The sequence below is a fragment of the Primulina eburnea genome, chromosome 14 (genome assembly GCF_022965805.1).
Source record: "Primulina eburnea isolate SZY01 chromosome 14, ASM2296580v1, whole genome shotgun sequence".
Taxonomy (NCBI): Eukaryota; Viridiplantae; Streptophyta; class Magnoliopsida; order Lamiales; family Gesneriaceae; genus Primulina; species Primulina eburnea.
In genome coordinates, this window is record NC_133114.1 from 28,661,583 (window position 1) to 28,688,135 (window position 26,553).

General features: G+C 37.4%; 3 protein-coding genes across 3 annotated transcripts; 1 reads left to right on the plus strand and 2 right to left on the minus strand.

Moving 5' to 3' along the window:
- Positions 1-1,752: 1,752 nt before the first annotated feature.
- LOC140811753 (pyruvate kinase isozyme A, chloroplastic-like) lies at positions 1,753-6,256 on the minus strand. Its single transcript, XM_073169815.1, has 6 exons — positions 5,517-6,256; positions 4,915-5,005; positions 4,590-4,783; positions 3,528-3,649; positions 2,550-3,028; positions 1,753-2,408 (listed from the first exon to the last, which is right to left on the minus strand). Exons 1-6 carry the CDS (start codon positions 6,084-6,086, stop codon positions 2,107-2,109), a joined length of 1,758 nt encoding a protein of 585 aa, XP_073025916.1. The 5' UTR covers positions 6,087-6,256; the 3' UTR covers positions 1,753-2,106.
- A 6,615-nt stretch (positions 6,257-12,871) lies between these two features.
- On the plus strand, positions 12,872-16,306 carry LOC140813062 (putative calcium-transporting ATPase 13, plasma membrane-type). The gene has a single exon (XM_073171480.1). It carries the CDS (start codon positions 13,084-13,086, stop codon positions 16,162-16,164), a length of 3,081 nt encoding a protein of 1,026 aa, XP_073027581.1. The 5' UTR covers positions 12,872-13,083; the 3' UTR covers positions 16,165-16,306.
- Positions 16,307-16,383: 77 nt separating this feature from the next.
- Positions 16,384-20,117, minus strand: LOC140812607 (ATP sulfurylase 1, chloroplastic-like). Its single transcript, XM_073170917.1, has 5 exons — positions 19,502-20,117; positions 17,985-18,390; positions 17,329-17,589; positions 17,089-17,175; positions 16,384-16,758 (listed from the first exon to the last, which is right to left on the minus strand). The coding sequence occupies exons 1-5, from the start codon at positions 20,014-20,016 to the stop codon at positions 16,621-16,623; spliced, it is 1,407 nt and encodes a 468-aa protein (XP_073027018.1). The 5' UTR covers positions 20,017-20,117; the 3' UTR covers positions 16,384-16,620.
- Positions 20,118-26,553: the final 6,436 nt, after the last annotated feature.

Genomic DNA, 26,553 nt, shown 5'->3' on the forward strand with positions numbered 1-26,553 from the left:
CCGATCTAACTCACCCTATATTCACCCGGATCACATCAAACATATATATATGTATGTATGTAATATTGGTAACGGGGAAATTGCATGTTACCCTATAACAAAAGGCACAGCTGCTACCAGTTCTTAATGGTAGGGAATATATGTGTCGCATATTCTTGTTTGAAAGTTTGGCTAATTTCATTAATCTATAAATTATTGCATTTGTGCTGTCTGCAAAGGAATCAAAAGATGTATGTGTTGTGTCACTCTAGAGAAAGTAGGCAATGTATTATAATCGAGGGTACTCGAGTTTAAATTTTTGCATCCTTCTATTTATACACACACACACACACACACGATTAGTTTTTGTATTTTAATAAACAATTAATATAGAAAAATTATATAATTCGCAATTGTTTTACGATGTAAATGATATTTTCTGGTTTAGATCATACAAATGATCAATGCTCGTTTAAAAAGAGTAATTCCAAAAAAAAAAATGAGGTGTGACGCCATTTTTCTTGATCAATATTATTCACATTTCATATCATAGATTAATAAACGAATAATATGTCAATAAGTGTACCAATTTTTGGTTGGAAACGTCAATAGGTTTAAAATATAATTTTAAATACTTCTGTTGACTGTAAATCGAACCCTTGTGCGCTCCTGGATTTGTAATCTTTTGGCCCATTTTCTGTTACAAAACGTGTAACTCGTATATAGTGAGAGATTAAAATTTATTAACAGTAAATTTTAATTATATTGATTTCTATAATGGAAATATTATGTAAGATGAAGAATTAATGACAACATGTGCGTTAAATTTTAATGCTCAATAATTTTCTTATTTGTTTTTATGACTCCGTATTAGATACCAAAAAAAAACAAGGGTTTTTTCGCGTTGAGCTCCTCGAAATATTTAATTAATTTTACATTTAACCTCAACTGCATATTATAATTTTTATACTTGATTAGAGAAATAAGATGCCAAATACAACAAATAAAGGGGAGTATTTCCATGATACACTTTTAATCTCTCAAGCTGTTTCTCTAGCCCCTAGTAATTTATATAGAATAAGAGAATTTGTGATTTAATTAGTTTAAAATCACTCTTTTACGTATTCGTTATCTATTTATTTGAAATGATATGTATATGATGCTTTCTTCTAAGAAACGGGGAGCAGAAATACAAGTTGGATGGTTTTTGAATTCTTAAAGCGACAAGGGCTTATCAGTGCTGCTTTTTAAGCATTTGCACGTCATTTTGTCGAAACTTTATCTCAAGTTGTTTTTGAAAGGGGAAAGGGATCAGCTGCTAATTTTAGATTTGCACGTCATTTGTCGAAACTTTATCTCAAAATGTTTTTGAAACAGGAAAGGGATCGGCACTAAGTTTAGCCCATAGTTTAACGAGCGTTGATTCCAGTTTGGTCTTTTTGTGGCTATCTTTATATATTATCTTTTATTAACACAATAATCTGTAACTACATTGATTAAGTAAATCACATTAAAAAAAACTTGTCTGAAAAAATGTTTATAAAAAAATTGAACTCTTAATCATTTGACTAAACATTAATGCCAACTCGAACATCCGTTTGATGCACTTTTTGTGATCATTTTTTTTTTACTACAATGGGGGTGAGATTTGTTTTAAGGAGGATTCAAAATTATTTATTCCCAGTCGGCAGAAATTTAATCATGTTTCACGTTTCTCATCGACAGCGATTTACAGTACCACATCAACAGAGTGAGAGGAGAGAGAGAGAGAACGAGTAACTAAAATACGTAGAACAGATCAAGATTAATAATTGCATATAAATATCTGCCGATTTACCACAATATTACATACCTTCAACAAAAATTAAAGATTCTGATCGAAAGTCAGAAAATTGGAAGCCAAGGGAAAATATAACTCAACTTTGCTACCAAATGAAACTTGTTACTCAACCAAGACACATTCATCCTAGTAAACCGTATTATAATTAGTAGGAGCCGTGAGTTTGAAGACGGGATTAGAGTCGGGATCATTTGATTTCTAAGATTAAACAAAATGCCGAATGCTGATGCTTAAACCCAATTTATGGATGAAATGACGTCAAGGAACCTACCCACCTCTCACAACTTCTACGGGACGTTCATAACTTGAATAGATTGCAACATGTCTGAGACAGCAATTACCAGGTCGCCTGATTTTATCATTCCCCGTGCTCTGAGCAAGGAGAAAGTTTTGTGGAGGTTGCTTTCCATGTCATCGGAAAAGCTCAGACGGAACGGTATCAGACCCCATTGCAGGTTCAGGCGTCGCCGCACAGATGTGGTGGTAGTAAATGCAAAAATGGGACAATCGGGTCTGCAACGTGACAAGAGAGATGCCATGTGACCATTTTTTGTATAAACAAATATGGCATCAACCTCCAAGTTGTTGGCTGCAACATTCACAAAAAAACCAAGAGAAAAATTGAGGTCAAAACCAAATAGGAAGACAATAAAACCAGATATTACGTGGATACATGAAAACAGTCAGTGCAGTAGCTATTTATGTAAATTGTAACACAGATATATCTTACCCATCTTAGCAGCAGAGTTGCATATCTCTTCTGAAATGCTGTCACCAAAAGAAGATGCTATACCAGGGAGTTCCATAGCTTCGTGACGTTTCTGCTCTCTCCACCATTTCTCAATTCTCACGCTAACACTTCTCAATACGGCCAATGCCTTTTCAGGGTACTGTCCCATTGCCGACTCACCAGAAAGCATTAAGGCATCTGCTCGTTGGCGAACTGCTTCAGAAACGTCAGCTACTTCAGCTCTGGTTGGTGTGGGGTATTCTATCATAGATTCAAGCAACTGACTCGCAACAATTACAGGCTTATTTAATTGCCTACAGACTTGGACTATCTTTTGCTGTTCAGATGGAACCTGTTCCAAGGGGATTTGTGCACCAAGATCTCCTCTCGCCACCATAGCTCCATCCGATGCTTGAATGATTTCTTCCAAGTTCTTCAATGAATCGATACTTTCTATTTTTGCAATCACAGACACGTCACTGCATAACCAAATCCATAGATATCAGTTACTCGAAAAGTCTGAGGACTTAGGACATGTTGATTTTATCAAAGAATCATGGTTCACATAAATGTTCCACAAAGTGGGAAACGGAGACGTGAGATCAAAGATCATAACTCATAAGATCACACCGATCCCCCTTCCAAAAAGAGAAACATTGAAAAAAAAATATAAATTTATTATGTAATATGGGCGAGGGTAAACAAACAGGTACAGCTTTTCAGAGGAAAGTTTCCGATAAATTAGAATGCGAACCTTAGGCATAGATGACCAGATACATTACACTATAATCTCTAATCTTGTAAAAGCAGATCATTCATCATTGGCACAACTTGAACGTTACAGCATAATAAAGTCATACTTAAGACCAATACTAAATAATTTATGCCAGACTATAATTTGGGCTAGGATGACAGGCTGCTAATTGTCTATGACTCTGCAACAACTAGTCAAAGCCTGTAACTAAAATTTTAACTCACTTATCACGGGCTCGTGCCTTAATATAGCTCTTAAGATGCTTTATAACCTCAGCAGACTTGACAAATGATACAGCAATAAAATCAACACCCTCAGCAATCCCAAAATCAATGTCCAGCCAATCCTGAAAGAATAATGTTTTAGGGTGAGAATATTTGAAAAAATCTGCGCATGTCGCAATTCAACCAAAAACAATATGAACATCAACCAAAAAATACAAACACTAAAATCGTATGCTAAACGCGAGGCACTTTCAGAAAATTTGTGTTTATCGAGTCATTTTCTCAACCTCTTGCCAATTTCTTTGCAGAACCTTCCACAATGGTAAAACGTAAATTAATTATCTGTATTTTGTAATGCGACGTCACATACCGAAAGATTAATCATGTTATGGAGCTCAATGCCAGTCACTTGTTATAGGAAAGGCATAAAAAGATTAATTACGATTTGGAGCTCAATGCGGATTATATGTTAAAGGAATGACATAAAATAACAGGTCAAGAAAGAAAAAATAACAAAAAATTTGCATTGAGGTTGAAAACCTATTCCCGAAGTAGCCCATGAGAACTTTCTCTTAGAGAACCAAGTAACATATTTTATCCCACAAGTTGTCTACAGCATTCCAAGACTACGATGACTGCAAGTCATGGGCAAACTTTTAATACATCACCAAACTGCCACCTTTCTTATTCCATCCTTGTATCTTATCTAAAGCTGTACCTACCATTATGTTCACACAATTTTGAAGAACTCATCTAACGACCTTACTGAGGTTTCTCCACATGCTTTATATTGGATGACACTCAACCAAGACAATTAAATTCCAGCCCCTAACAAACTCCAACCTAGCTTTCAGTCTCAAACGAATATGCTACATATAACATGTAAGTCAAACTAAGTTTCATTTGCCACCAAATAAGCTACATTTAATATGTAAGTCAAACAAAGGAAAAGGTCATGCTTCGATGAAACAAGAACTAAGAAGCCCCACGACAAAATTTATAAATTATAATTGCTTAGAGGAAATTATTTTAGAGAAATCAAGAGGAAATTTAAGCACACACCTTGGAGGAAATTGTAGGCAGCATTGCGTTGCGTTCCCGTACTAAGCTACCATCACGCCAGAAAGTAAGATTGGCCCGGGGTAATAGGAGTCCAGGATCGGTACAGAGACACTTGACATCCGGACCAATTTTCTCAATCACTTCAAACCTCACCATTCCACCATCTACCAGAAGTTCATCACCTACTTTTACATCTGTCACATCAGATGTAACATGATTCATTAGCATCACATAGTTTTTGGTGCATGCTATATATCACACAGAAAAATAATCATTCTTAAGTCTAATACAGCCTCAAAGTTGTTTTGAGATATATGTTCCGAACCTTCAGCAAAGCCATCATAGCTCACATTGATGGTGTGTTCGGGAAGACCTGAACCAAAAGCTCGAACACTGAAAGTCCATATTTCACCATCCTGAAAAAGAAACGAAAGAAGCAACTTTTATGTAAACACAATTTAACAAAAAAAAAATATTGTCGGGGATGCATACCATAATCATATGGTTGTTGCCTCTCAAAAATGAAAAGCAAGCCATTCACCAATGAAAGGTATTTCCAAGGATGAATCTCAAGCATCTTTCTTGCGCAGTATGACTCAACTAACATTTCAATGCACCGTGGCTTAGCGTTCATTTGAATCTTAAGTATCAGTAGAATATGAAACAAATTGATCCATGTGAAACCGTGCAAGAAAAAAAGAGAGTGAAAAAAAAGAGAGTATCTCAACTGATACTAAAAATGCAGACCTCTTTCACTCATAAGCAGCAAATATTACAACTTGAAACACTTAGCACCAAACTAACACATAAGAAAAAAAACACACAAAGATTCTCAGGTTTGCCCTAAAACAAACACAATCTAAGCAAATACTTCATACAAAAATACTAAATGAATTAATTGTGCATAGGAAATATTTACTCCATTACCTCAGCTTTTGCGGAAGACGCACCACCAAGATCTCCCATGTGAATCTCACTCCCCTCAGTATCCATCATAATTGCCACAGCATACCCCTTGTCCTCATTCAATCTCCTCACCCGCTGAATCACCTCACGATGCCACTCACGCGTGCCATGACACATATTAATCCTCGCCACATTCATCCCGCCAACCGCCAGGGCCTCCAGCTGCTCAGGATTACACGAAGCTGGGCCGATCGTACAAATCAGCTTCGTACGCCGCGTGCTCCGGAAGCCATTCTCCTTCAGCTCTGCCTCCGTAACCGCATCAACTTCAATTGAGCCCGAATCAGACACCACCTGGAAAGGAACGTGGTCCTGGAGTGCAGCGGATAAAGCCCCTCCGGCGCCGTTTTCGGAGCTAAAAAATGATGGATTGGCATCAGACGCAGAGGCTTCAACATAGAAGGGGGACTTATTGAGGCTTTTGGCGTGCGGAAGACGGAAATTGGCGGGGGGGAAAGGGAGTGAGGGTTTTGAGATCAGGGGTTTTGGAGAGGTGGAGGTGGAGGTGAACAGGTTGAGAGATTGAGCCATAATTGGTCGGGAAACTCTTCTACTCTGCCGTGAATTGGCCTCGGATGCGAATGAATCAAGATAGAAACGAGGATTTGGAAGTAATAAAGAGAGAGAACGGCGGAGGAAGCTAGAAGAGGAGCTTTGGAACTAGGAAGCGATGTTTGGAATATTCCTCGAGTGCATCGGTTCACGTGCTCCGTTATATATTTGACCAACCAACGTATCGTTTTTCAGTTTGGCTCACACGTAGTGGGAGATGCATAACACATAGGGTTTGTGAATTTTTCGGAGATCGGTTCAATATAAAATTAGTTTGAGTTTGTTTGTTATTCATCAAGTCAAGCTCAAGCTCGATTTCGAACTCTTCGGCTTGTGAGTTTACAAACATGTACAATAATAGACTCACAAACATGTTTGATAAAAAGCTCGCGAGCTCGAGCTCGGCTTTTTTAGGTGGCTCGTAAGCATAAACCCAAGCTCAAGTTCAACTTGTTTAGATGACTCGTAAGCTCGAATTTGACTTATTTGTTAAAGTACTGTACTATTTTGAGATATTCAATAATATATCGAGTTTATGATTTTTTAGTTATTACTTTTGTTTTTTTGATTATTTATAAATGGATTTATATTTTTATGTCTGATTTAAAATTATTTCATAAATATATTTAATTTTTAACAAGCTAAATTCGAGCTCAATTCTATGCTTTACGAGCTCGAAAACGAGCCGAACTCAAGTCAGGCTTGTTAAACATGATAAACGAGCTACTAATGAATAAACGAGTTTTTAACGAGCTGAGCTCGAGCTTTTCCCAACCTTAATAATTTCAAGACAAACCGAGCTAGAACCTGATAATAGAAGCTCGAATCGAGCTCGAGCCTTCTCAAAGAATCTTAAACGAGTCAAGTCAAGCTCAAGCCTGATAATGTTTGATTTAGTTTAGATTGTTTATATCCCTAATCATAGCAATTTCTCACAACTTCTCTGTTTTATTAGTTAACTGTAATTTAACCATGTGATGAATTGAGCTAATTGTTATTTACAAATAAGATATTATTTTTTATAAAACGAGTCGAATTAAATATCATTTTCATAAAATAGATCCGTAATAACTTCCTAACGTAGTTTTTGCTAATAATATTTACAATGCTTTCGGTTTCCATACAATTTTTTTTCAGTTGCCTCGTACAAAATTTGGACCTTGTGATTTTACGCAGTTTTCACTTTTCATACAATATTTGAGTTGACCTTTAAAGTGAAAATATTTATTACTCCCTCGTTTAATTTAATATTTATTGAAAATACACAAGCTAAATTTTGATTTAGAAGGAACTAAACTTGTAAATGAAAAGGATAATTAAAAAAAATGGCAAATGATATATATATATAGTGGTATAAACATCTTTCAAACAGGGGAGAGACCAAAAAACTTCATTTAATTGTAAATAAAACAAACAGATGAAAGATAGAAATTGAGTTGGAAACACAAATTCATTTAAAATTCAATATGCAATGTTTTTAAAATTTAGATTTTGCAGAGCTAGTTTCAACTTTCAACCAATTTTCCTTGATTTTATCTCGCCATCCGTGAGAAATTCCTACATATACTGGAATAAATGAGATATATATTTATTATAACTAGCTAATTGTTATATCCAAAGTTTCGTGACACTTCCCATAACGAGTAGTGGCAGGACGCTTACAAGACGAGAATTTTTTTTTTAAAATAAAATAAAATAAAACACGAGAAAGACGATTCATTTGAACCGCCAGAAATATCACCAAGTCGTGTTTATCAGCGAGCCATTAGATATTATAGTTGATTCCACTGAATTGCTATTTATTTTTAGACTTGATGTCCCAACCTTAAAATTCTTGCTCTATGCACGGTACGTACTTATGATTAGAAGGGTCCAAGATGGCGTGGTTCGTGCACACTGGAAAGGAGCTGCTGAAATGATTCTAGCAATGATCACTCACTATTATGTCACCGAGGGAAACACCGCAGCTTTTGATGATTTTGAAAGGTCAAAATTTCGTGATCAGCTCATCCAAGAAATGGCTGCTAGCAGTCTCCGGTGCATTGCATTTGCTTATAAGTACGTGTCAGATACCGAGCATGAAGACGGTGAAATACATAACAAGGTACAGGATACTGGTTTAACCTTTTTATGCCTTGTTGGCCAGAAAGATCCGTGTCGCCTTTGCGTGAAGAAAGCTGTGGATGATTGTCAATATGCAGGCATTCACCTCAAAATGATAACTGGTGACAATATTTTCACCGCAAAGGCAGTAGCCACCGAATGTGGGATACTCGGTCCCAATCAAGAAACGAATGATGGATCAGTAGTGGAAGGCGCTCGTGGAGTTTCTCAACTACACAGAAGAGGAAAGAACGGAAAGTGTGGAAAAGATACGTGTTATTGCAAGATCGTGCCCTTTCGACAAACTTCTAATGGTGCAGTGCCTCAAAAAGAAAGGCCATGTTGTGAACTTTTGCAGTCACTGGAGATTGAACAAATGATGCCCCAGCTCTGAAGGAAGCTGATACAGGACTGTCAATGGGGATTCAAGGCACGGAAGTGGCGACAGAAAGTTCTGGATGTGAATCCTACTGTGACCGCAGTTCATATTTTAAGCTTAAACAGTACTTGAAGTTAGGTATTTATTTCATCATGGTAAATTCTTCTTGCGGTTGCTAAATTTTGAGTTCAGGGGTTGGAACTATAACTTAGCCACCTTTTTTTTTCCCATTAAAAATTAAATTTATGTAAAAAAAAAAGTTAAAAACTTATTAAAAATTTACATTTTGTTTTAAAATGTTAAATTTTGTTAAACAAAAACACTTCTATGTTAATTGTCCCACATCGCTTGATTAAATAACTTTTAAGTGATATATATGGGATTGGACAATCCTCTCCTCTTGAACTAATTTTTGGGGTTGAGTTAAGTCCAAATTCCAATCTTAACATTCTAAAACGTCCACACAAGTATCTTTGAATGACGAGAGCAATTTTCAATATATGATTGACGTGACGTTTTCCGTGGGGGGAGTTTGTGTTCCTTCCCCTTCCTATCAATTGACACGTGCCAATTTTGAAAACAAAAAAAGAAATAAAATGTCAAATCAAGGGAGATAGAAAAATATATAAAAACAAAGTTTTTTTTATATATATAAAAAACTAAAATAAAATGGGACACGTGTCCATAGAAGAGGCATGGGGGAGATTCTCTAGAGGTGCACGGAACTCCCGTCGAAATTTATCCCTGCGATTTGTCTTCTATTGGTTCAATTGAGAAGAAAAATATCGTACAAATAGAAAAAACATAGTCGAACCCCATCAGCAACAGCATCCGAACCACAACAATTTCCTCGGCAATTCTTCCAACAAGCCAGAACTTTGACAAACTCACTGATTTCTTAGCAAATGACATAATCAAACAAATTCTCTCCCCAATAGCAAATCCACTATTCACCACTCAAAACAAGATCAAAACTCCAAGAACCTGTATTGGAGTATATTTGCTTCGAGGGACCAGCGGCTCACACCAACCTCCATGCCACGTATTTTTTCTTTCTAGAATTCTGCGTGCACTACATAGATCATTTGACCATCTATTCAATATCAGATGACCACAGTTGGCCGCTTAATTTGACTCACCTCAAGCACACTCCATAACAAACGTTCAAACACATTATTACAAGCAATATTATAATATTATCTTAAATACTCTAAAATATAATTTCTTTAATTTAAACGTTCTTATGTCATTTTACTCATCGGTCACTTTTCTGCGGAGTATTATTGATGATATGGTAAAAATCTTATCATATCACTAATTATATTTTAGAGATATTACAAAATATTTCATGGATATGCACAAATCTGATCTACATCTATAAATAAAGGACTCTTAATCCTAATCAAGAAACGCTTTCATGTATAATTATTTACGTTAGTCTTGTATTTTACACTACAAAAAAAAAATCGTCGCTAAAACCGTTGCAAATCAAATTAACGACGAAAATTAACACCGTCGCTAAAGTCACCATTGCGACGGTTTTCCAAAACTCGTCGCTTATCAAAACCGTCGCTAATTGTTTCTTTTTTTAAAAAAAAATTTTGTTTTATAATTTCTTTAAAAAACTTATCTTTATAATTATTTATACAAATTTTTAAAAAACCGTCACTAATACCTTATTTTTTTGTAGTGTTATCTCTCAAATAGTGACTTGAGCTTCGGAGTGGCTTCGATTCCGGGCGGAGTCATCTCATTGTTTTTCTTTGATACGCATTTATATTTTTTGTTGGTTTGGTTCCCTTTAAAGAATTCGGTTCGTAACAAACGGTTCAAAGTATTTTATTGGGCGTGATTTTTTTTTTATCGCATCAATATTTGAAAACAAATAATCTTAATTTTAAGTTTTTGGTAAAAAAGAAAACTATGGAATGAATTTGTTATGCACGACGAAAATGCTTGGAGCTATGAAAAAATATTTGAATGATTTTCAATAATTTTTCCATTTATAATTTTTGTGTAAAGATTCTAAACACAAACACAATATTCAGAAACTTAATCTTAGAGGGGAGGAAAGACAAAAACTTATGTGAGACAGTCTCACAAGTTGTATTTTATGAGACATATATCTTATTTGGGTCATCCATGAAAAATTATTATTATTTATGCTAATAGTATTACTTTTTATTGTGAATATCGTAGAGTATACTCGTCTCACAGATAAAGATTCGTGAGACCGTCTCACAAGAGACCTACTCTGAACAAAAACTTGTGTGAGACGGTCTCACGTGTCGTATTTTGTGAAACAAATCTCTTATTTGAGTTATTCATGAAAAACATTATTTTTTATGCTAATAATATTACTTTTTATTGTGAATATCGGTAGGGTTACTTGTATCACATATAAAGATTCGTGAGACCCTCTCATAAGAGACATACTCATTCAACAATTCTTACATATTAAAATATATGTATTATTTATAAACCAAACGATAATATAACAATACCTATCAAGGAATATGTTGATACTCCCCTCCCCACATATTTCACATGCCAAACAGATGTGACTATTTATTTTGATGCAGGAACAATATAAGTTGGGCGTGATGTTGAATAGGCTCGCTGCACGTGCATACATAATTTTAGATTTGTACGTATCTATCTCACATATAAAGACTCATGAGATTGTATCACAAAAGACCTACTCTAGAGAAAAAAACACAGTTGATTCTGGTAGGCGTGATCAAAACTACAAAAAAATCTGATTCGTAAGATAGAGCATAATAAGTAAAGTAGTGGAATTTTCATGACGAATCAATACCAAATGTGGGGAAATATTCTATAAAATCTTCGGAAAACAATGCAGAAAAGTTTTAGAATATCAGCTTCATTATAATTTATTCGATTCGATTTATGAAAGGAAAAAGAAAGAAAGAAACACTTTTTGAATTTTAGATACTATATAATTTTTTATTTTCTGAAAACTGACTTTAATTTCAGAGAAATTTCCAGCTTTGCTTTTGTTGTTTGAAATTATAATTTACGAGTTCACATGGTATTATTTTTATAAAAAATTACTTTTTTAATAATTTACATTTATTGAACAAAACAAATTTTCACACTGTTAATTCGTAGCCCCACCCCGGGAAAGAATCCGTTTTACGGCACTTTTACTTTCCTTTTAAAAAATAATAATCATACAGAGCTCGATTTTCTAAAATTAGGTGATATTCTTTCACCAAATAACCATAATTTGCATTTTTAATCAATACAATTTATTAAAATTTAAAAAAGCAATTCCAGTTGTTTCCAATCATATTAGTCGGTGGGAAATTTTTTTATGTTTATTTGGTATAACATTAATATATTCCAAGGGGTAAGTACTGAATAATTTTCCTTATCTTTAAAATAATTTACTTGCCGTTAACTATATATTTTCCAAATACTAATACTAGGGGTGTCAAAATACGACACGATTCGTCAACACGAAAAAAATCAAGTTCGGGTTGGGGTTTTTCGGGATCGGGTTGGGTTCGGTTTGGGTGGATTCGGATTGGTGTCATGTTAAGCGGGTTTCGGGTTGGGTCGGGTTGGGTCGCGGGTTGATCCACAAACTTTTTTTTGAAAATATTACCTATATTTTTATATATTGTATGTTTGAACAAAATTTATTGTATATTTACGTGCTAAATTTTCATCATTTGATATTTATTTTGCATATTTTTATTTTTTTATCAATTTTTTATTTGCTTTAGTAAATATACTTTTAATTTTCTACAATCAAACTTTCAAATTTAAATCGATAATTTTGTTATTATGTGTTTAAATTAAAATATTATTATTATTTTTTATTTTTTTGAATTTTTTTCATTAATTTTTTTAAAAATATTTAAAAAAAATTAATAAAATTCGGGTTAGTCGGGTTAGACGGGTTGAATTGGGTTATACGGGTTCGTGTTCAGGTTGGGGGTTTTCGGGTTGCTTCGGGTTCGGGTTGAAAAAAAAGTAAAAAAAAATTTCGCGGGTTGACCCGAAACCCGACCAACCCACCCGATTGAGTCTAATACCCTCAAAAATAATTTGATGTATGCATGAAATCTCCGGGCAAAGAAGTACGGCGTGTATCTGCTGTCAAGATCAAGAAGTTCCTGTGAAGCGGAAGAAAGAATCAAAAGAAATATCTTATATAATAAGTTTAAACTCTGTCATGATAATTCCCTCCTGTACTAAGAATAAGATAGACACACCTGTTGGATTCATTAACATTTTATCACGTCAACGAAACAAAAACGTATAATCAACTTACCTCACTCATATGGAACTCTCCTGGAAGGTGATGAAAACCAAATGTAATTTCTTCGCATGGTTAATAACGCGTCTTTACATGCTATATAATGATAGTATTAGTGATAATACAAATGGTGGATTAACTGTTACACGATCTTATCGTCATATATTCGATCAAGAACTTGTGAGGCTCACATTTGATCGGTAAACATGTGTTCGGTCATTCTTGCAAACTCGCAGTGCATGGACTCGTTAGCTGTTCTGCGTGACACTGCGAATCTCAGCGTACTCAATAAAAAGAGATGGCGTGTGGCTTTCGTTACAATTTATTGTTCAAGGGCTTTCTTCCCTCGCTTCCAACAACATGAGATATTATCGAGAAGATGGAGCAAGATTTCGCCTGACCCTTCTTCGAGAATCACTCTCGATGTTTTTCTAGAGCATCCCTTGTTCTCTGGAGTTGATCAGTCGAGCCTTCTCAAGGTTGTTAAAGACAAAAGCCTTGATCATTTGGCTAAACTTGGAGGAGTTGAAGGGATTTCTTCTTCTCTTAAGACGGATTTTCTGTATGGGATTACTGGAGATCTAGAAGATATATCTTCTAGACATGAAGCGTTTGGTACAAATACATATCGAAAGCCACCAACACACAGTTTCCTCCATTTTGTCTGGGAAGCTTTCAAGGATCCAACAATTCTAATTCTGTTACTTTGTGCTGCATTCTCTCTGGGATTTGGTATCAAAGAGAATGGTCCTAAAGAGGGTTGGTATGATGGAGGAAGCATATTTGTTGCTGTTTTTCTTGTTATTTCTGTTTCTTCTATCAGTAATTTCAAGCAAAGCAGGCGGTTTGAGAAGCTTTCGAAAGTGAGCAGCAATATTCCTGTCGAAGTCGTGAGAAACAGCCGAAGGCAACAGATAACTATATTTGATATCGTTGTTGGAGAAGTTGTTTGTCTCAAGATTGGTGATCAAGTACCTGCTGATGGGCTATTCATAGAAGGCCACTCTTTGCAAGTGGATGAATCTAGCATGACTGGAGAAAGCGATCATGTTGAGATTAATACATATCAGAGACCCTTTCTGTTTTCAGGTACGAAGGTGGCTGATGGATATGGTAAAATGATAGTAACTTCTGTGGGAATGAACACTACTTGGGGCGAAATGATGAGCACAATAAGTCGTGATTCGAACGAGCAAACGCCCCTTCAAATGCGGTTGAACAAGCTAACTTCATCAATTGGTAAGGTTGGTTTAGCAGTAGCCTTTCTAGTTCTTCTTGTGCTTCTAGTACGCTATTTCACAGGAAGTACGGAAGATGACAATGGGAATAAAGAGTTCAACGGTAGTAGGACGAAGGCTGATGATGTGATCAATGCTGTGGTGAGGATTATTACTGCTGCTGTAACTATAGTAGTCGTCGCGATTCCTGAAGGGCTGCCTCTTGCGGTTACGCTCACACTTGCTTATTCGATGAAACGAATGATGGCAGATCAAGCAATGGTGAGAAAGCTCTCGGCTTGTGAGACGATGGGCTCTGCCACAACTATATGTACGGATAAAACAGGTACTCTGACTTTGAATCAGATGAAAGTGACCAAGTTTTGGCTTGGAAAAGAATCTCTAGAAGGGATGGATTATTCTTTGATTTCTAGCAATGTTCTTGAACTGTTCTACCAAGGGATTGGCCTCAACACAAGAGGTAGTGTTTATAGGTCTGAGATATCAGGAACTTATCTTGAATTCTCTGGCAGTCCAACCGAGAAGGCGATTCTGTCATGGGCCATGCTCGAATTGAACATGGATATGGAGGCGGTAAAACGAGACTGCAATGTTTTGAACGTTGAAGCATTCAATTCCGAAAAGAAGCGAAGTGGCATTTTGATGAAGAAAGTTGAAGATGGTGGGAGTCATGTACACTGGAAAGGAGCTGCTGAAATGATACTTGCAATGTGCTCTCATTACTATGATGTGAAAGGCGATATTAAAGAATTGAATGATTTCGAAAGGGTGAAATTTGACCAGATTATTCAAGGGATGGCTGCCAGTAGTCTTCGCTGCATCGCCTTTGCAAACAAGCAGGTCCTAGAGGTCGAGCATGAGAGTGGTGCAAACCATCCAAGAATTAAAGATAATGGGTTGACTCTGTTGGGCATGGTGGGATTGAAGGATCCATGTCGCCCTGGCGTGAAGAGAGCCGTGGAAGATTGTCAATTTGCTGGTGTGAATGTTAAGATGATCACCGGTGACAATGTATTCACTGCAAAAGCTATAGCCACCGAGTGTGGAATACTCCATCTGAACCAAGAAGAAAACGATGATACAGTCATTGAAGGGGTTGAGTTTCGTGGATACACAGATGAGGAACGAATGGAGAAAGTCGACAAAATCTGCGTCATGGCAAGGTCGTCTCCTTTCGACAAACTTTTAATGGTGCAGTGCCTGAAAAGAAAAGGCCATGTTGTAGCAGTTACTGGAGATGGCACAAATGATGCACCAGCTCTGAAGGAAGCTGATATAGGCCTGTCAATGGGGATTCAAGGCACAGAAGTGGCAAAAGAAAGTTCGGATATTGTTATCTTGGACGACAACTTCACTTCAGTTGCTACAGTTTTGAGGTGGGGAAGATGTGTTTACAACAATATTCAGAAATTCATCCAGTTTCAGCTCACAGTAAATGTAGCAGCTCTTGTCATCAACTTTGTGGCAGCAGTTTCAGCCGGTGAGGTACCGTTGACTGCTGTTCAACTTTTATGGGTAAACCTGATCATGGACACTTTGGGAGCATTAGCCCTCGCCACAGAAAGGCCCACAAAAGAACTCATGAACAAGAAGCCTGTGGGTCGAACTGAGCCACTTATCACCAATGTTATGTGGAGGAATTTGCTAGCTCAGGCTTTGTATCAGATATCTGTTCTCTTGATATTACAGTTCAGAGGAGAATCAATTCTGAGTATCAGCAGAAGGGTGAACGACACATTGATATTTAACACTTTCGTTCTGTGTCAAGTGTTTAATGAGTTCAATGCGCGTGAACTCGAGAAGAAGAATGTTTTCGAGGGAATACACAAGAACAAGCTGTTCTTGGGGATTGTTGGGATAACTTTGATTCTTCAAGTGGTTATGGTCGAGTTTCTTAAGAAGTTTGCAGATACAGAGAGGTTAAATTGGGGACAATGGGGACTGTGCATGGGAATTGCAGCTGCTTCGTGGCCAATTTGTTGGCTTGTCAAAAGCATACCAGTAACTGATAGACCAGTGTCCAGTTTTTTCAGTTTCAAAAACTTTTAAGGCATGTAATAGTAGAAATTATGCTTAGCTTTCAGTTCCGTAGTATATGATTCTTTTGCATTATTTCCTCTGCATTTCATTTTACGTGTATCTTTTATTATTAGTTTGGATGAATATAGTGATATTCTTTTACTTTTGAGTACACGATATTCTTTTAGGGAGAAATAAAATAAAATGTTATAGCTGACGAAAGATTTTCCAGTAGCAAACCACCATTAGTTCTCTCCATTAAGCAGAAATCAAATATCATACAGGGTGCAGAAATAACATGTGCACAATGCCAAAAAGCAACCATATATTACAGATTTGAGGCAAATTGATTATGCCATCATGCCTCACAAGGCTTTATTGAGCGAGAATGAGATTTTTTAACAAGTTTGATGCAATCATACATAGTACGATAGATAAGTGACTTGGGGTTTTCTACCAAGACATAATTTTACACAGGAATCAACTTTAGGCAGGAACAGGTACAGGCAGTGAACCATTTTCAGACGGAGCTAAACTATCGTAATATTCCACCAAAACTTGCCAGCCACCAGGGCACATGAATCCATCAGGAGGGTTTTCTTTGTTCTTTGCCAAGGTTCGCATCTGGAGTTAAATGAAAAAAAATGGACGTTAGAATGAGGAAAAGCGTTCAATAGTCAATACAACGGGTATTAGCAAGCATATAATCGCAGAATATGCACAAATCTCTTTCAAAAATCACCATTGATGCAGTGGATGAGACGGAAGGGGGTGGCACTGTGGCAGGAGCCTTTCCTTCTTCTGAATTTGCCTCTAGTTTAATATATTCTTTAATGTATTCTAACACAACCTCCCTAAATTATTAAGATTCGAGAAATTTCTACCACTATATTATAGCTTCAGTTAAGCTCCTTTATTTTTACACGGAAGCAGCAATGGTGGTAAGAGAGATACCTTGGTCCCAGATATGAATAGAAAATCTTGTGCCCTTGATGGATCAAAGAATGCCATTTTACACTGAGTCTTGTCATATGCAGCCACCTGCAATAATTCATAGCCACTAGTAAGTACGCGGCATTAATATTTTTTGTATCCCTTCGTATACAACTTCTTGATCCTGACATTCAAATTGGAAGTTAATTCAGATTTTTAATCAACATAAAAGGGGCGACAAAGTGGTCTTTCTAGTACAACCTTGAATGGTAAAATGTTCAACTTCTCCAACCCAGGAGCCATGCTTAGTACTTTCTTTCCATGATCAGCATCATACAAATCTCGTTTCTCGGTGGGGTGGCTCATGCCAGCTGGGTCCCGCCCAACAATGTAAAAGTTTGCGCCTGCATTAATCCGAGCTTTAGCATGCCACTGTACCTCGGTTGGGCCAGCATAGTGCATTGGGGACGGAAATATCGAAACAACAGTAGTCTCTGGATCAAGGATGCCGTCTTCGAGCACCTAAAAGAACACATAGAAATATGAAACATGATCAGTAAGGCAACATGGTGGTGAATGGTAATACCAGATGACATCATTACAGGAAAAATTTATAGCCCTGCTGCGTTGAGACGTTCAGAAACCGACGTACAATGAACTCAAAGTAAACTTACCAATTAGATTCAATATTGTAAGATCACACAACTGCTGCCGGATGCCAAAAGTCATGAATAATGGTAATAGTAATAGTACAACTCAAATCCTTTGAATCATATAAAGCACCATGTTTCAACTGTTGTTATCATATAGAGAAATGGATATAGACAATTGTTGCTCTCCAACAAAGTCATTTGCAACATTCTGCTTAGTAATAGTACTAGTATCATGATTGATATTGAACAATAAATGAAATTTACCTTTTCATGCTGCTTCATTCGCCAGCTAAGTGGAACATCGTCTGCTTTTGTGTAACCGCCTAAAGGATGAAGCAAGAGGATGGGATTCTTGTATCCCATCTCAAGAAGCCGGCGACGCGTGTCAGTCATCAATAGAGCATGGCCATTGTGCACAGGGTTTCTTAGCTGGAAAGCAAACACTGCATCTGCATTGCGTCTCTCAAACTCATCACGAAGCTGTGCAGGAGAAAGGCGGAATCGATCAAGGCCATCATTATACTGAATGGGGTGTATAACCTCTAAATCACCACCAATCAGCCAGTTTCCAGATTCTGTTATTGCTTCATCAGCGTAGGGCAGACCATGTGCGGTCGTACCCCAAGTTCTTGCTATTCGTTCTTCTTTATTGTGCTTGTAGATCTCAATGCTGCAAGTGAAAATTCGTGACAAAAAAAATGTTCTTTTAACACCTGGGATCAGTAAATGGCATTATAAATCATAGGTCGGTGAAAAGAAAGCCACGCATTGATCAAATACTCGATGAAAGATATGCCAATGAATTATGATTTTGATCTGGCTCAGAAAATTGTCAAATAAAATTAAAGCACCAATTTAAAATGGTTCTGATCGATATTTTGCTTTCAAAAGATTGAAATTTTGTTGGACAGAAACATTAAACTACTCCTGTCAATCACAAGACAGATATGCATCAGCAACTAGTCGAGGTCCACTGCAAGTTGACATAATTGTTAATGAGAGACATTCCTATCAAATGGCCCTAATTACCGCTTAGAGTTGTGGGATTTAGTGGCCAACACATCATTTTGGAAAGAGGGCGACCTACAATACTTTAAGGAACAAAATTTATTTCCATAACAATCACGTAGCTGAACAAGAACGTATAGCTGATAAGAAGTATGGTTCAAAAAACTTATACGATCAAATTAATTAATACATCCATAGCTGATAAGAAATATGATTTAAAATTGAAACAAGATCAATAGATGAAAAAAAACAGTTTTTACATAGGAAAAATGTATAATTATATCAAAACACTGTATCTAATAGCAACTTGCTTGTTTACATCACAAATCCATCACTTCATGAAATTCTTCCAAAAAGAAAATGAAATATAAATCTCATGAATCATGATAATTCCCGCACTCCAGAATTTTCAACTACCAACCAAGACAAAGTCTTGGGAGGTGAACATAACAAACTGCCTTTCCTCCGGTCGTAAACATTAAATAAAAAAGACAAATATATAACTTTACAATAAAAATATAAGTCCGCGCGGACCACGCTCATCTAACTTGTGGGCTTGCCAGTTGCCAAATCCGATTTCTGTATAATTTTAAACATATCAAGTAACCCACGTATGCAACCAGAACAAAATGAAAATTTGTGCATATGTGCAAGTATCGCAAGGATTATTGGATTCAAAGGTGCAATATTGACACTTTTAGTACAAAGAAAGTATATGCTTAGGAAATGAAAACCATCAAAAGAAAAAACGAGGCTCAGAAAATTGCCCTTACTCGTTCAAAATAGCAACTGGGTGGTCTTTCGCATCAACAAGTGCCACGCTTGTAAACGACCCGACCCGGCTCTTCTGATCATCATCAATCGCGAGCACGATGGGCAGCGACATGTTAACAAACGACCCGTCTTCTAGACGGAGAGAATTGAAATGAAGTGTTTGGAGGAACTGCGACTCTCTCATGAATCCCTTCAACGGGCTGGCCCAGCCTTCGCTGAGCACATGCACCCACTGAAGATCGATCATGGAGAGCCTGATCTTCGGCAAGCTTGCAGCCTGCTTCAATTTGGAGTCTTTTTCTGATTCTGGAACGAATAGTTGAACAAGCTTCCCACCATCCGGATCGATTAGAGAAGCGGATATGTGGGCGACGGCGAGGCGTCGGATTTTGGAGGCGGGGTGACGGCGAGGTGGGACATTGAAGGGCGGAGAGACATGGGTTTTCGATAATTTTGGGAGGGAATGGAAGGTAGGGGTGGAACTTTTGAGGTATAGAGAAGCCATTATTGTCATTTTTGGCTCTCTTTGGTTGGAATTTCAGCGGGTGGCCTGTCTCCGTGGAAGACAGATAAAAGATTTGGAGGGACAGAGAAACGGGTCAGCAGTTGGGCTCATTTTGGAAATAAAATGATTTCCGGATAATTAATTAATTAATTAATACTGCAACTTTAATTTACTTTTAATTTAATAATTTAATACCAAAACCATCAAATCATTCTATAATGTAATCGATAGCATAGAACCATAACAAATAAATAAATTAAAATCTTATGTCAATATATATATATATATATATATATATATATATATATATATATAATACGATAATATGAAGATTTTGAAAAGTGAGAGGATTTTAATTAAATTGATGATTACTTACAAAAATGTAAAAGCACGCAGAAATAAAGAGCGAGTCTCATGTAAGATCGTCTCACGGATCATAATCTGTGAGACGGATCAACCCTACCCATATTCACAATAAAAAGTAATATTTTTAGCATGAAAAATAATACTTTTTCATGTGTGACCCAAATAAGATATCTGTCTCACAAATACGACCTGTGAGACCATCTCACACATGTTTTTGCCAGAAACAAATTAGATAGCAGAAATCGTTATTAAACCAAACAAGAGGCATTTGTTTTAAATGTTCTACAATTATAATTGATTTAATCATCAAAAATTAATAATAAAAATGGCATACGTTTACATTCTGCTTAGGTTAACTGATTTCCAATATATAGATTTAGATAATAATTTTATTGTTAATAATGAAACATAGATCAAATCCACATATTATTTATGTGCATATTAGTTATATAAAGTATAATGAATTTCAAATAACACTATTATTAAATATATTTTAATTAACACGAAATACTATATAAACATGAAAGAAATGGATTTGAAATTTATGATGTTAATTCTTTAAATAATACAAAATACATATGAATATATTGGAAATCTATGGATTTGAAATCCATTCATCCAAACACAACCTTAAACAATCCAATTTTCTTCTATTCATGAGATGCTGGAATAAGGTAGTATCTTCACATTTTAACCAGTTATCCAATTTTAATTTAGTCAGGTGAGTATATATATTTTTATCAGTGTTGCGTGTTTTCACTACCGCAAGTATACGGTGTCAAGTTTTAGTACTGGGTTGAGTACAGATATCGTTCCTACGAAGAGTAATTATTTAAAATCGAATATTAAGTACCATAATTGACATAGCTTAACTTTATTTAGACAAATCGAATAATTGGTTTTTAAGCAATTCAAATAAAATAACAACTCCTAAAATTCTAGCACACAGTCGAATTTCAATGGGTAAATAAATCTAGAGATATGATTTCGTCGAGTCTCCCCTATGCTAAATTAATCATGACTAACATTAAATTAAATTGCACCATATTTATTAACCAAGAACTCACAATATTTCCTATTCCCTCTGTCGAGTGCTAAATAGAAATGTATTACCTATTACCGATTTTAATATGTCTATTCAAAATCATGCAACAAGTAATAAATTCACACAAGGTTCTATTATGGTTTCGCCAAAGTTATACGTCTTTTGCACGCTATAAATATCTGACGATGCGATTTCCCTTGTCCTAATTTCGATCACCTCTCTCGAGTGTTAGATCTCAATTGTTTTATCATTCAAATTATGGCCAGTAATCCAAAAGCATTTAATACCGGAAATCACAAACAAACACGATGAAATAATTCAATGCAATATCAAAACGTCGATAACAAAGGTTCGACTTCGACTACGTCAATCTCTAGAAAATAAAATTTAGTTCATACTCAAAAGTAGATCACAACAAAACCTGTTTGTAATCATAAAAAACGTAAAAGTAAGAAACCGAATAAAGAACGTGTTGGCGAGAGATGGAAGTGCGTCTCCGTGTCCGGATGAAGCGTCTTCAATCTCCGTTCTTCGCGCTCCGTCGTCCGTGCTCTCGCTTTTTTTTCTCCTGGTGACGGCTGTGCTCCAATATTTCTGAATGCCCCTTTAGTCCGTGCGAAAACCTATTTTAAATTCGGACATCGCGCCACGCGCATATGCGCGCTATGAGCGGCGCATATGCGCGCTTCTCTCTGGATGGGTCGCGCATGTGCGCGACATTTGGTGGCGCATGTGCGCGGGTGCTGTTGGTGCTGGCCTTCTTCTTGCGCGCATATGCGCGCCATGAACGGCGCATATGCGCGCTGCCCTCGGGTTGTTGCCTGCTGTATCTCGCGCATGTGCGCGCCATTAGCGGCGCATATGCGCGGAACTTTCTGTAAATCACGCGCATGTGCGCGTGAATAAGTCGCGCATGTGCGCGAAGCTTTCTGCATTCCACCCTTCGGACTATCGCTCACACTTCTTCTCCTAGGCGCCATTTTAGCTCGTTTTCACGCACATATTGTATCCGCACCTAGATTCCTGCAATCACACCCAAAAACAACACGGAACACATAATTCTGCCCAAAAAAGACCAACAATCTATATGAAATATAGGACTAATATAAGTGCATAAAATGCACTTATCAAATCCCCCTAAACTTAAACTTTTGCTAGTCCCGAGCAAAAATAAAACTAAAAAGTAAGACTGCAGACTCAAGCAAGAAATAAACACTGACAACTATAGTCATAGATATGCAAAAATTGACAATGGCCTCAGATTCATTTATTTTTTTATGTGATTCATATTTACTTGAGAGTCACGTGCGTGTGTGGTGTGTCAATGTTTATCTACCTCATCGAATGCTCAAATAGATTCACAATGCCAAATCGCCTCATAAACTTAAGAAGTCCTCAGTTCGGTGCAACTTACACTTCATTAAAACACACATTTACTTACACAAATCACAAAGGACTTGATTGGTGATTGTTTGGCTCAAAAGATATTCATCACAAGTATACCAAAGCTAAAGTCACACAATGAGATGCTTACATGCAAATGATTAAGGTCTATACTTATTAACCATGTTTATCAGGTATCCATAAGCTTGATTTGAACAACTTTTCTCCACTAATATATTGGATAAATGTGACAAGGTTAATAGGTCTTGTAGGCTTGTAACGTTAGGCTACGGCTCATGGCTACAATAAAGGTATGGGGATCAAAATTTGAGAGAAATATTTGACTTCATCACTTTCACTCATTTTCATTTTCTTTTCAGTCACCACCCATTTATTGTTTTCTTTTCATTCATATCCATCATTTCTCAAATGATTTCTTTCTCACCACTTTTGATTCATTCTTTTCATCGTTTTTTTTTTTTTTTTTTTTTTTTTTGAACTCCTTTCTGTACATTCAATTTTTCTCTTTTTCTTTTCAAGGAGTGTTTAAATCATTCCAACACCAATGAACGTATTTCTCTCAAATTTAGGTAGGATAATAAGTGTATAAGCTCATTAGGTAGTTGTTTTGGGATGTAGAATAAATACAAGTGGGGGCTAACTGTGTGTCATTGACACACGCCACTTGATTTTTAGCAAGCTCAAAATGGGACACTAGGGATATTGAATGTTCGTTAGGTAGGCTCGAAGGCTTGAACGGTTCCAAAGATCGCCTAAATCATTCCTATGTCACATATCATCCGTATTTCGCCTCGAAAAGTGTCCAAACAAGTTCTAGATTCCGTCAATTCATTAGTCAACTCATACAAACCAGTCACATGCAATTTTCAATCAAAAGGATGTATGATATAGGTGCACAAAGAAAAGTTAAGCATCTCAAAAAGTCATTCGAAGCTCGATGGGCTAGCAATTGACAATGAGCAAAGAATAAAGGCCCCAAAGATATTGCGAAAGAATGCCTAGATCATTTCTGTGGTCGCAAAAGTGTCAGTTAATGTCATGTAAGGGTTACTAAAATCAAACTTCTCTTGTTTAATTGGCATCACAGGCACGCAAATAGTCTCTGAGCACCAACAATATCAACAAACATGGCAGTGCAATAAGATGTGACTCCCAAGTAATATGAATACATTCATGCTTCAGACTCTCGATTTTATTTTCATCATCGGCCTCACAATAGCGTATCCATGACTAGTCCTAACAATTCTAACATGTAATGAAAATAAATAAATGATATTTTTGTTCGTTTGTTTTTTTTTTTTTTTTTAACATAAAATAAATAAATGAACATCAAAACTAAAAATTAAAGCAGAAATTCAAGAAAATCAACTCAGATCGACTCATCTCAAATCAAATAATCAAATCACCCCCCTAAACTTAAAACATGCATTGTCCTCAATGTATAATCAAGAAAAAAACGGGACAAGTGTACCTCACACGACGAGCGTCAGTGCCCGCCGTCATCATCATCATTGTCCTCATCCATGTGCTGGGGTGGGGCCTGCGGTGGAGGTCCTGGATACTGTGGTGGTGGATACGGTGGTGGCCAAACAGGAGTCTGGGGAAACATGGGATCATCTGGACCTAAAGGCGGGAACCGCTGAGCAAGAACGGACGTGAAGTCCATCATAAAGCCCATGGCATAGTCTGTGCGGTACTGGAGCGAATCCAGCACCTGTCGCTGCTCAACCAGTAATCTCCTCTGATCCTGCATCTCAAGCTCTAGTCGTCTCAATGTGTCTCTCCTGCGCTGTCGGCCTCCCTCAGGTGGTGGTGGCAGTGGTTGAAGCGGTGCTAGTGGCAAGTCCTCGTCATCTGAGTCAACGGGAGGCATATTAGGTGCAACGATGGGAGCCTTCGGTTTGAGCACTTGCTAATCGGGCGACCAAGCAACTCCGGCATGTCTGCATAGGTCGGTAACAATGTGAGGGCACGGGAGGGCGACCGTGGCTAATCCTGTGCCGGCTCTCATGATCGATCCGTGTATTATTCTTCCCAAGTTTACGGTTTTGCCCATCAAAATCGCAAAGACAAGCGCCACTTTGTCTTTGGTTACATCGTGGTAATGTGAGGAAGGGAGAACTCGAGCCAACACGAATGACGTCCACGCACTTGCATTAGGAGTCATCTCAGATTTCTTCAGTGAGATTGGACCATTCGCGCTCATTTTCCATACGGCGCCTGCGTGACACACAGTCCGAATAACCTCTGCATAATCGACCCCCTCGTCTAAGAACGCACTGTACTCATCCTCCTCGAGGCTTGGCATCTGATATATCGAATTTATCGTCTGAGAATCAAACGATACCAATTTACCTCGCACGCGTACCTTTGAATCATCATGCCGTACCCGCAGATTGGCATAAAACTCTCTCACGACAGAGATCACAGCGTCAAAAGGCGGTTGAGCAAATCCAACCCACTGTCTTCTTTCCAATTCTCGCTCAATAAAACCACGTAACGTCGATAAATTAAATCCCCTCTCTGGGATAATCGACCGAGTCTTCGAGTTCTCGTACACCTGTTGAGCTTCTTCACTCCAAAATTTGTGCGAATCAAAGCTCGAAGAGGACGAAGCATCCTTCTTTGATTTCTTCTTTGGTGCCATCAACTCAATAAACAACTATCACAATCACACAATCACCCCAAACACAGAGAGACCAAAATTCCGGTAATGACACCCCAATATTTGAATAATATGCTTTCACCACACTAATTAATCCAATAAACAATACAACGTATATTCAATCACAGAAGATTTATCTCAATTCGACGAACCCACTTCACAATATCACAAATTCCTCATTAGATTGACACCAACTTCAACAAATCTCAAGAGTAGAGAATAATTTCGAAATAAGCCCTTGATTTCACAAGAAAATTACCAAAAATCGGAGTGTTGGTGAAAAAACTTGCTGTGGTGGTTGGCGGCGGCGGCGTCGTTTGAAGGAGGCGCGGCGGCGGCGTGGTGGCAGGGTAGCGACGGCGTGAGACGAAGGAGGGGCGGCGAGGGTTCAGTGCTTTTGGTGAGAGGGGGGAGTCTGTTGAATTTGCTGATAATAATAGATCGCGATCCCCCTTTTTTTTTTTTTAACAGCTGTGTCGCGCGCATGTGCGCGCTAGAAATGGCGCATATGCGCTGTCGTCTCTGGAGATTGCGCGCATGTGCGCGCTATGATGTGGCGCATATGCGCTGACCTTGCTGGAAAATTCGCGCTTGTGCGCGCTCATTACTGGCGCATATGCGCCCAAGTTTCTGGAAAATTCGCGCATGAGCGCGCTCGGAGTGGCGCATATGCGCCAAACTCCCTGCCTGCTGCGCGCATTTGCGCGAAAATAAATCGCGCATGTGCGCCATGCTCCTGTTCATAAATTTTCGATCCCTTTTTTTTTTTTTTTTTTTTTTTTGAAGTACCTGCAAAAATAGCACAATGCAACTCAATATTTGAATCAAGAAAATTAAAATTAATAAACTAAGGAATCGAAATAAAAATTAAATAAAAGGAATGCAAAAATAAATAAATGTGGGTTGCCTCCCACACAGCGCTTGGTTTAACGTCATCAGCCTGACTTTCTTCAGTCTACTTTGGTTCTCCCAGTGGGATGTTGTCCATGTGCCTCACTTCATTTCCAAAGTAGTGCTTGACCCTCTGACCATTGACTTTGAATTTCTCACCATTTTTGCATTTTAG

Coding starts and splice junctions, on each gene's coding strand:
- LOC140812607 (XM_073170917.1), bottom strand. CDS start 20,016: ATGACAATAATGGCTTCTCTATACCTCAAAAGTTCCACCCCTACCTTC. Junction 18,391..19,501: donor CCAGTTGCTATTTTGAACGA/GTAAGGGCAATT, acceptor TTTCACTTGCAG/CATTGAGATCTACAAGCACA. Junction 17,590..17,984: donor GAATGAAGCAGCATGAAAAG/GTAAATTTCATT, acceptor GTGTTCTTTTAG/GTGCTCGAAGACGGCATCCT.
- LOC140813062 (XM_073171480.1), top strand. CDS start 13,084: ATGTGTTCGGTCATTCTTGCAAACTCGCAGTGCATGGACTCGTTAGCT.
- LOC140811753 (XM_073169815.1), bottom strand. CDS start 6,086: ATGGCTCAATCTCTCAACCTGTTCACCTCCACCTCCACCTCTCCAAAA. Junction 5,006..5,516: donor CGTCTTCCGCAAAAGCTGAG/GTAATGGAGTAA, acceptor TTTCTTTTTCAG/GATGGTGAAATATGGACTTT. Junction 3,029..3,527: donor AAGGCACGAGCCCGTGATAA/GTGAGTTAAAAT, acceptor TTGGTTATGCAG/TGACGTGTCTGTGATTGCAA.